Raw genomic sequence first — 10,490 nt, 5'->3', positions numbered from 1 at the left:
GCTAGGCTAATGTCCATTTTTGAGAGAGAATTAATCTACGGGATATACTGTAACTAAATGCAAGGGATGGCTAATGTGATAAGCAAGTTGGCAATGTTGATCTTGTGGTCTAGTAGAAGAATACGATTTTGTTTCAATTAGAATGATTCCCTACTGTTATGTGGAGATTTCAAACAAAATATTGTCTGTCCTTTTTTTCTTGTTTTTCTTACATCACAGATAAAACAGTTGTGTCTATTTCTGGTGGCTACACTGGCTTCGCACATGCTGTGGATAACCATTGATGTTACTCAATTCAACATGCTAAAATGCTAGCTTACCAATAGAACGTGTTTTCCCCCACAGGGCTGCTTTTCTAGCTTTGTGACGTGAGGATGACGTTTAAATAGTTCTGTGATTGAAACTATGCTGTTATGCTGGCATGGCAAAAAGCCTTGATGACCTATGATATCGCAGACCCAGATAGCAAGCGGATGTGTAATGATTCTGGGCCATATATGGGCCGGAACTAAGCCACAAAGGGCCAGATCTGGCCTGTGTATGGCCCAGATCCGCTTGCTATCTGGGGAGCTATTCCCAAGCATAGACATTCGGTTTTATTTCTGGTCTATATGCCATTCAGCCCCATTCAGTAGAACAGGAGCCTTGAATGAGCAAAGGACCCGCATACACCTCTCGCGCAACGTGGAACGTCTCGAGCTTTGTACTGTCTTTGTAAACATTCCATTAAAATGAGCAGCTATTAGGTACACTGTGAGGTTGTCCCAGATGGATCCGACAATAGCCTACTTTATAGGACAAGGAAAAAAAACGAAGGGATGTTTTGAAAGGAGGAAAAGGGACGTCTGTTTAATGAAATGTTTTAGCATAATTATTTGATCTGTCACCTGTTGTGATGCCCGCCTCCCCTCCCCCTGATGTTGCTACCCTCTTTCAGTGTTTCTACAGTATGTACCCCTCCCCCTCCCCCCACACCCGCTTTCTCCAAACCTGCCTGTGTACTGTGAGTGTATTTAAGAGACCATGTAGATGTGCACACTCTCCGGTGTTTGATTAATACTGATGACAAATGCTCCAGAATAATAACAAAAGAAATAAAAGAAGAAAAAAAAATGAAAGAAATATCGTGTGATATATATCTCTATGTCTGGAGCTTCACCGTGACTCGCATGGCCACGTTTGTGTGAGTGTGGTTGCATGAATGTGTTTGTGAAAGGGCACCGCATTGCAAAGATTATGCATGCTATTGGGAGACATCATTATGTGTGTGTGTGTGTGTGTGTGTGTGTGTGTGTGTGTGTGTGTGTGTGTGTGTGTGTGTGTGTGTGTGTGTGTGTGTGTGTGTGAGAGACAGAGAGAGAGAGAGAGAGAGAGAGGGGTTTTTAAAAACTCCACATTATTAGACATAATCCACTATTTGTTTTAGGTGACGTTTGATTTGATGGTTTTGTAATCTGACCCTGATCTAATCTGACGCCCTAGTAGGCTACACTGAGATGTCGATTTCACACTTTAATTTTCTCTTTATGGTAAATCATAGTTAAGTCTATCTAGGCTACATGTATTCTGCGTGCGTTGGGATTTCAAGGTAATTAAACAACCTGTTGCTGTAATTAAAATGGGGATTAATCTCAAAGCGACGCAGGGAGATATCCCACTCTGTTTGTGCTGCATATGTTGTGTAAACCGATTAGGCTTTTTGTTTGAACGGTTTTCCGTGTCCCTCTTCTCATGCCCACACCAAACAGACGGATGTTGTCAAGGAGAACATCTGCTCGCTGGGCTACTGCGTCTTTAAGAGCGTCCGTTCGCCGCTGATAAATCACCCTGCCGCTGTTCATAGGGGTGGTGCTGAGACAGGAGCTCCGCCGCTGACACTTGCAGCCATTTTACACATTAAACTGAACATTATCATGTCGTGAAGCGGCACGCCGCACCACCCGGACGGGACAGCTGTCTAGACCCAGGGACCTTGGTCTGCGACAAGTCGGCAAAGATGGTGAAAAGGAAGAGCTTGGATGACAGCGACCAGGAGTGCGGCAAGGGGATACCGTTCCCCATCCAGACCTTCCTCTGGAGGCAGACCAGGTTGGTGTGGGGAATTGATAACAGGTGTTTGCCGCTGTCGAACACAAGAGGGGAATTATAATCTGTCAATCAGGGCAAGTTGCTCGAAAAAAAAGAAAAAAGTAAAAACATTATATTCTGTGTCAGATGTTATGTATATTATTAGGCTACTATTACTATTATTATGACTCTCTCATAGCACCCGTGTTTAAACCAGTTATTGCGGCAGCTTCATTTTGGTTTAAGGGTATAGGCTGTATCCAATGACGAATAGTGGTTATTGAGGAAAATAGGTGATTGATTTCCTGGTGTTGAGTTGATTTCCTGGTGTTGAGTTGATTTCCTGGTGTTGAGTTGTTCACTGGATGCAGTTTCTGTGATGTCACACCTGTAAAACAGCCCATTGATTGGACAATGATCATCCAGTGGTTGTAAAATGCCTAACGTGTAGCCTATGTGCATTCAATACCTTGTCGATTTAAATTACAAATGGACATTTCAGTGAAGCATGTTTAAAATGATAGTTGTTGGCTTTGCGGTGTCAACGTTATAAATCTTGTAATTATGTTAACAGCGCGTTTCTACGGCCGAAGTTGGGGAAGCAGTATGAGGCATCTTGTGTGGTAAGTCACTGTCATAATGTCATAACTGGGATTTGACTAATATAATCGCTCACTCCTCGTCCTGTCTAATCTCATCCCGTTTAACGCACCTGCGAATCAGGGGAGCGCTTTCGCATTTAGTGAATCTAGGTCAAAAGGGAATGAAACTCATCTTTCTAATGCGTTTCTCATAGATCTCATAGATCTTTTTGAGTCTGGAGATGAAGTTGAGTGAATAGTGAGTTGGCGCTACGAAAGGCGCTGCTTTTGCTTGAGAGTTGAGGCCATATTGGACAATTGAATCGTATCAATGAGTCTTTAGATTCCGTCTCAGTGGACTCTGGCTCATTCCCCAGTCCTTTGAGCGGGTGCTGGTGGAGAACAAGCTGCACGGGCTGTCTCCCTCGCTGTCGGAGGCCATCCAGAGTATCTCGCGCTGGGAGCTGGTCCAGGCGGCGCTGCCCCACGTGCTGCACTGCACCGCCATCCTGCTCTCCAACAGGAACAAGCTCGGTACTGAAGCGCGCACGCACACACACACACACACACACACACACACACACACAGAGGCATGCGTACAGTAATGCACACACACACACAGGTCACACATGCACACACACGCACACACACACTCACACACACAGAGGCAGTAATGCACACACACACGCACACACACACACACACACACACACACTAATGCATCGTCATAGTTTTGACCTGATTAAATACAACACTGGCATCAACCAAAGGTCAAACCCTATACCCCACGACCTTTGAACCTCCTCAGGTCACCAGGACAAGCTGGGCGTGGCCGAGACCAAGCTGCTCCATACCCTCCACTGGATGCTTCTGGAGGCGGCCCAGGAGTGCAACCACGAGCCCAGCCTGGGTCAGGGCTGGTCGGGGGGCAGCAGCAGCAGCGCCTTCCTCCAGCCCCTGGGGAACCAGGGCTCCCCGCCCAACCAGGTCCCCGGGTCGGGCTCCGGGTCGGGCTTGGGCTTGGGCCCGGGCCCCCGGCGCTGCGGCTCCGTGGAGGACGACGAGCACGCCCGGGCCAAGCTGTTCCACAAGAGCATGGCCACCGTGGAGCTCTTCGTCTTCCTGTTCGCCCCGCTCATCCATCGCATCAAGGTCCGCCGGGCTGCTGCTTCTTCTTCTTCTTCTTCTTCTTCTTCTTCTTCTTCTTCTTCTTCTTCTTCTTCTTCTTCTTCTTCTTCTTCTACTCTCTCTGTTTTCTGTCTTTCTCAGAATCAGAACCCGTTTTTTGCTTCATACTAGGAATTTGCTTTGAGACATGGTGCATGACATTGAGACAGCGTCGGACAGGGTGCAGGGACAAGACAGGACAGTGCAAAGACAGGACAGTGCAAAGACAGGACAGTGCAAAGACAGGACAGTGTAAAGGGCGAGTTCAAAAAGGTAGCGCAAAAACCCCCAAAACTGTACAGTATATGGACCTGATCGGATTGCTGTCTGGGAAAGCTTCCTGAAAAGTGCCTGCGATCTATACTGTATATGTGACTGTGACACTGGGACTATATGTGTGTTCTGTAGGAGTCTGACCTGACCTTCCGATTGGCTAGTGGCCTTGTCATATGGCAGCCAATGTGGGAGCACCGGCAACCGGATGTCCCCGCCTTCTCAGCCCTCATCAAGCCAGTGAGAAACATAGTGACAGGTAAGACACCTCCGAGCCCAGAGGAGACATCCCTAATATCTGGTCTCTAGCTGTCTCACACTGCAGTCTTTAATGAGCATAACAAGCAGATGATCAACCCTCATCCTTGTCTCCAGCGAAAAGGAACTCCCCGGGCACTAATCAGTGCAGCCCGTGTGGATCAGGAAACCCAGGCCCGATGGTGAGTGCTAAGGCTGCCCCTAGATGTCCTTCCTCCCCCCCTGGCCTGATAATATTAATTAGTGCCGTGCTAATGCTGTTAGCTAGGGTCACCACCTACCCCTGGGGCCGTGGGACTCTTGACTGGCCTCCTGTTCTGTTCTGTTCTGTTCTCAAATCAAATCAAACTTTATTTATTTATTTATTTATTTATTTATTTATTTATTTATTTATTTATTTATTTATTTATTTATTTATTTATTTATTTATTTATTTATTTATTTATTTATTTATTTATTTATTTATTTATTTATTTATTTATTTATTTATTCATTTATTTATTTATTTATTTATTCATTTATTTATTATATAACATATTTACACAAAGGCAGAGGGAAGAAAGAAAAAAAACTGTTCACCCATTTGAGCCAGTATCGGAGAACTATTCTCCTAAAATTCTCCCCTGACCTCTCTCAACGAGACAATCAAGCAAGCTCCTGGAAAATGTTTAATTGTATTAGCTATAGGAACATTTTACAGGGCACTAAGCATGGGATAAACACTACATTCTCTGTGTTTTTCTCTTCTATTCTGTTTTTCTGGGTTTTGTTTTCTGTTCTGTTATGGGGTCATTCTGTTCTACATCCTGGTTCCGTATCTGCTCTGCTTTGATCCGGTTCGTTCCGGTTTGCAGGGATTCCAGGTGGTCTGCGAGACCGCCCAATCAGACTCCTCCTCCCCCGGGGCTGGAGAGCAGAGCTGTCGCCGCGGCAACTCTGTGGAGAAAGGCGGGCCTTCGCAACAGCCCCCATTCATCAAAGGGGTCTCCAAGAAGAAGTGAGTGGGGACCATCTGCCCAACCCTCGTCAGGACGAGATTAAACTTTAATGATCCCCGGGGGGGATGGGGGCGTTACAGCTGTGAGAATGTACAGAATAGATCAGAGTACAGAATATACACAGAAGAGTACACAGATATATATACATACAGTATGTAATATAGAATATATACATACATACATACATACATACATACATACATACATACATACATACATACATACATACATACATACATACATACATACATACATACAATCTGTATAAATTAAATGATCTAACCTCCCCAACCTCCTAACCTCCCAGCCTCCTAACCTCCCAGCCTCCAAACCTCCTAACCTCCCAGCTTCCTAGCCTCCTAACCTCCCAGCTTCCTAGCCTCCTAACCTCCTAACCTCCCAGCCTCCTAATCTCCCAGCTTCCTAGCCTCCTAATCTCCTAACCTCCTAACCTCCTAGCCTCCTAACCTCCCAGCCTCCCGGTCCAGCCCGCTCTCCCTCTTCCTGCCCAGGCCTGTGTGACATCCCCCCCGTCTCACCAGCCTAATTGCGCTGAAGTGACGAGCTGCATGTCTCATGTTGGCAGTCGGTCCAACTCCGGTCCGCCAACGGCATGCCTGGCCGGGCCTAGAGGGGCGGGGCATGGCGCCGGCTCCAGTCCGACCCGCCGCCCTCTGACACAGTCCATAAGCCCAGGACCCAGTGAGAGACCCAACAACACCTGTTCACGATGCCCAGATAGCAAGCGGATCTGGGCCATATATGGGCCGGAACTACGCCACAAGGGCCAGATCTGGCCTGTATATGGCCCAGATCCGCTTACTATCTGGGTGCCTATACGCCATTTAGCTTTTTTTTAAGTGAGCAGTGTGGTGCACTGATGTATTAAGCACGTTCAGCGGGTGCTCAAGTCACGCCCACATCGAATCATAAGCAGCGTATTGATTGGACGAGGATGATGCCAGGATCAGTATCACAATCAGAATGTATTGATTGGTTGAGGGATGATATGGGGGAGGGCAGTGGGCTGCTCAGCTCTGCTCCCCATGACAACCAAAGCCCAGCGCTTCGCCTCCCTTCGCCTCGTATAACGACTTCCATCTTAATGAGTCAAGATAAGCCCCCCCCCCACAGACAGCAAGCGGATCAGGGCCATATACAGGCCAGATCTGGCACTTGTGGCTTAGTTCCGGCCCAGATATGGCCCAGATCCGCTTCCTATCTGGGCCCTGTTTCTTCCTCCTCCTCCTAGTCAAGCTACTTCTGGGCTCTGGACAGACGTTTCACTTCTCACAGCTGAATGTGCTAACTAGTGCAAGGACTCTAAAATAGTCATATCCACTTGGGTATGCAGACATGGAGCCCACTGGGAGACAACGCGCAGCCACATCTAAGATATTTATCCGCATGTGTGTGTGTGTGTGTGTGTGTTTGTGTGCGCACAAGGAAATGAACTGCTTCCCAGTGTGATCATGGGAATTGGAGATGTGGATGGTAAACACTCCGGGGGGGGGGGGGGGTTGGAGGGTTGGGGGGGGGGGGCTCGTGAGCTTGATGACGAACTGCGGCATTATGCTCTCTTCTCTTCAGTTCTGCGTTGTATATGTATTCCTCTCAGCCTCTTAGTTGGCAGGCAGAGTCTCGTCTGTAGTTTGGGCGAGGAGCTGAGCTGTGTCATCGCTCCGCAGTTTATCTGGGCTCTGGGTTTTTGCACCTGCGCGATGATACCGTTTTCTTTCTCTTTTTTTTTTTTTAAGTCGGGCTTTGCTGCATCGAGGCCCCCCCCCCCTCCCCCCTCCCTGACTGACACAGCACCTCCAGGAGGCGGCCCTGCCATCAGGCCCCCGCTGATTAATGCAGCTGACATGACGTGTGTGTGTGTGTGTGTGTGTGTGTGTGTGTGTGAGTGGCCCCGCCGCTGCGATGCTGATGCAGTTTCCAAGGCAACCCCATGCCGCAGCTCCATACGGAGTCGGGGGTGGGGGGGGGGCTCCTCTCGGGGGCCAGGTGTCGTCACGCGGTTTCTAAGGCAACCTGACACAACACTCGCCTGGCCTTTCTGAAGGAGGGAGGGGAGGGAGGGAGAGAGGGAGTGAGGGAGGGAGGGAGGGAGGGAGAGAGAGAGGGAGGGAGGGAGGGAGGGAGTGAGGGAGGGAGAGAGGGAGATAGGGAGGGAGAGAGGGAGGGAGAGAGGGAGATAGGGACGGAGGGAGGGAGGGAGGGAGGGAGGGAGGGAGGGAGGGAGGGAGAGAGGGAGGGAGGGAGGGAGGGAGGGAGAGAGGGAGGGAGGGAGGGAAGGAGGGAGGGAGGGAGGGAGGGAGAGAGGGAGGGAGTGAGGGAGGGAGAGAGGGAGATAGGGAGATAGTGAGGGAGAGAGGGAGATAGGGAGGGAGGGAGGGAGGGAGGGAGGGAGAGTGTGGTGGCTAGCCGGTGAAACACGATCCAGCTCCCTCTCTCCCCATCCTGTCCTCTCCCATTGATTCATGTAGGTATTGACCGTCTCTGGTTTAATACTCAAGTCCAGATTAAATGCCTCTCTCTCTCTCTCTCGCTCTCTCTCTCTTTTTCTCTCTCCCTGTCCTCCGCTCAGGATCAATCTCTCCTCTCCTCTCTTAAAGAGCTTGCAGTGGGAGCCGGTGTCTTCTCCGCAGGCTTCCAGCCAGTGACCTTCATTCCCTTCCCTGGTACCGTACGAGAGCCACAGGCTTATTTATAGTGGGCTCACGTACGGTCACGTCCTCCTCGTCTCCTGGGTAACACGTGCAGCCGCGGGGGGTCTCGCAAGCTGGTTCGCCACATCCTGGCGATGCATTATTTATCCGTCCAATCAGGAGCGGACAGACTGTGATTGCGTCGTCTGAGCCCAGACCGCGGAGCGTGTGGTATTACGAAAGGCCGGAATGTCGCTCAGTTGATGGGATTTTCAAAATGGCTTCCCTTGTTGTCTTGCGCATGAATCACTGATGATAGTCAGCGGCGACAGTTGACAACCCTGTTAAACGCCTTGACAGCTGACTTCTTCCCACCCAGATAGCAAGCGGATCAGGGCCATATACAGGCCAGATCTGGCACTTGTGGCTTAGTTCCGGCCCATATATGGCCCAGATCCGCTTGCTATCTGGGTTCCGACGGCAAGTCGTACGTCCTTAACTCTACCTCCCCTCCCTCCCGTCTCACCCTGTCCCCCCTCAGGACGTCAGCTCCCTCCTGCGTCCCCGTGTCCCTGGCCCAGCGCGCTCGCTACGCCACCTACTTCGACGTGGCGGTACTGCGCTGCCTGCTGCACCCCCACTGGACCGAGGAGGGCGTCCACTGGGCCCTGATGTTCTACCTGCAGCGCCTGCGGCAGATCCTGGAGGAGAGGCCGGAGCGCCCGCTGGAGCCCCTGCTCACGCCCCTGCCGCGGCCGCGCAGCAGCTCCATGGTGGCCGCCGCCCCCTCCCTGGTCAACACCCACAAGACGCAGGTACTGTACGAGGCCGTTATCGGGAATTCATTCATTCATCATTTACATTCTCTGTGTATCTTTATAGCAGAAATATTGTCTTTGTGTGTCTTTTAAAAATATTATTACTAATATTAGTAATATTATGATCATGATTATTATTATTATTTAAAAAATAAACATACAGTGAAATAAAGAAAAAGCAGGAAAATAAGATGAAAGATAAAACACAATAAGAGATAAACATGAGAAATCAAATAAAATAGTGTAAAAATGCCAATTTAATAAAATATTGGAGATATACATTAAAAAATAAATTAAAGTGCAGTAGCCCGCAAGTGCAAAATGAGCTAGTTAAGAGCTAAAGTGAAGAGATACATTGAAATGAATCTCTCTCCCGTGTCTCTCCTGTGTGTTTACATTGTAAAGGACATGAGCCTGAAGTGCAACGAGGAGGGCAAGTCCCTGAGCCCGGAGACCTTCGCTAAGGTGTCTCTCACCAACCTGCGCAGACAAGCCGTCCCAGACCTCTCCGCTGACCTGGGCATGAACATCTTCAAAAAGGTCAGGGGGACCACCACCGTGAAGATGAAACAACCCAGATAGCAAGCGGATCTGGGCCATATACAGGCCAGATCTGGCCCTTGTGGCTTAGTTCCGGCCCATATATGGCCCAGATCCGCTTGCTATCTGGGAACAGACCTGCACACCCATCCTCACCTGACTCTCATCTCTGTTGGTTGGTCAGAGGAATTATTTTGACGTCTGTTGTAAAAGGGACATCTGTCTCTCTGTCTCTCTGTCTCTCTCTACCTCCCCTTCCCCACTCTTCTCTCAGTTTAAGAATCGGAAGGAGGACCGCGAGAGGAAGGGCTCCATCCCGTTCCACCACACGGGGAAGCGGCGTCAGCGGCGTATGGGAGTGCCCTTCCTGCTCCACGACGACCACCTGGACGTGTCGCCTACACGTAGCGCCTTCTCCTTCGGAAGCTTCTCCGGCCTGGGCGACGACCGCCGTGCGCTGGAGCGTGGCGGCTGGCAGGCCACCATCATGGGTTTGTTAGCTAGTTGGTTAGTTAGCAAGTTATGTAGTTAATTAATTGGTTAGCTAGCTCGTTAGTTAGCTAAGAGGACTAACTAACCAACTAGCTAGCTAACAACCAACTAACTAGCTAACCAACTAGCTAACTTGCTAACTAACTAGCTAGCTCTTCCCTCTGATTCTTAGTTAGTTAGTTAGTTAGTTATGCCTAGTTAGTTATGCCTAGTTAGTTAGTTAGTTAGTTAGTTAGTTAGTATCTATGTAGCCCTTGTATGTTTAGCCCTGCTACTTCAAGTTTTCTCACGAGGACCTCTAGAGGAAATTCTGTGTATTTGCATTAAGCATCCTATATATCACTCACTATCAAATTGTCTGTTGCTTTTCATTTTATTATCAGCCAATGTCTCAACCTCAAGGATGTCCTGGCTGTGTTACAGGCAAGTTCACCAGGAGGGGGAGCAGTGACACGGCCGCGGACGCAGACAGCCTGAGCGCCAAACACTCGCACTCCCATCACTCCCTGCTGCGAGACATGCCGGACCACTCCAACAGCCACAGCGACAACACAGTGAAAGAGGGGGGTAAGAGCTCATATGGAAGAGCCTGATAGAATACCAGTAGAGCGGAGGTGCATGAGTAAAGAAACCAAGCCGAGAAAA

The 10,490-nt window shown here is 49.3% G+C and overlaps 1 protein-coding gene across 1 annotated transcript in view; it reads left to right on the top strand.

Annotated features, from left to right (window-relative positions):
* Window positions 1-1,996: 1,996 nt before the first annotated feature.
* Window positions 1,997-10,490, top strand: part of unc80 (unc-80 homolog (C. elegans)) — a gene marked incomplete at both ends in the record, with an annotated part of 60,226 nt that continues 51,732 nt past the window's right edge. Inside the window, 10 exons of the mRNA XM_084446538.1 lie at window positions 1,997-2,092; window positions 3,026-3,182; window positions 3,457-3,800; window positions 4,224-4,347; window positions 4,464-4,528; window positions 5,201-5,343; window positions 8,537-8,810; window positions 9,219-9,353; window positions 9,628-9,844; window positions 10,269-10,412. Coding sequence (XP_084302664.1) covers window positions 1,997-2,092; window positions 3,026-3,182; window positions 3,457-3,800; window positions 4,224-4,347; window positions 4,464-4,528; window positions 5,201-5,343; window positions 8,537-8,810; window positions 9,219-9,353; window positions 9,628-9,844; window positions 10,269-10,412 — 1,699 coding nt within the window. The remainder of the gene's footprint in view (window positions 2,093-3,025; window positions 3,183-3,456; window positions 3,801-4,223; window positions 4,348-4,463; window positions 4,529-5,200; window positions 5,344-8,536; window positions 8,811-9,218; window positions 9,354-9,627; window positions 9,845-10,268; window positions 10,413-10,490) is intronic.

This window comes from Borostomias antarcticus, assembly GCF_949987555.1.
Source record: "Borostomias antarcticus genome assembly, chromosome: 12".
Lineage (NCBI taxonomy): Eukaryota > Metazoa > Chordata > Actinopteri > Stomiiformes > Stomiidae > Borostomias > Borostomias antarcticus.
The sequence above is the reverse complement of the archived record's forward strand: the minus strand, read 5'-3'. Positions and strand labels throughout refer to the sequence as shown.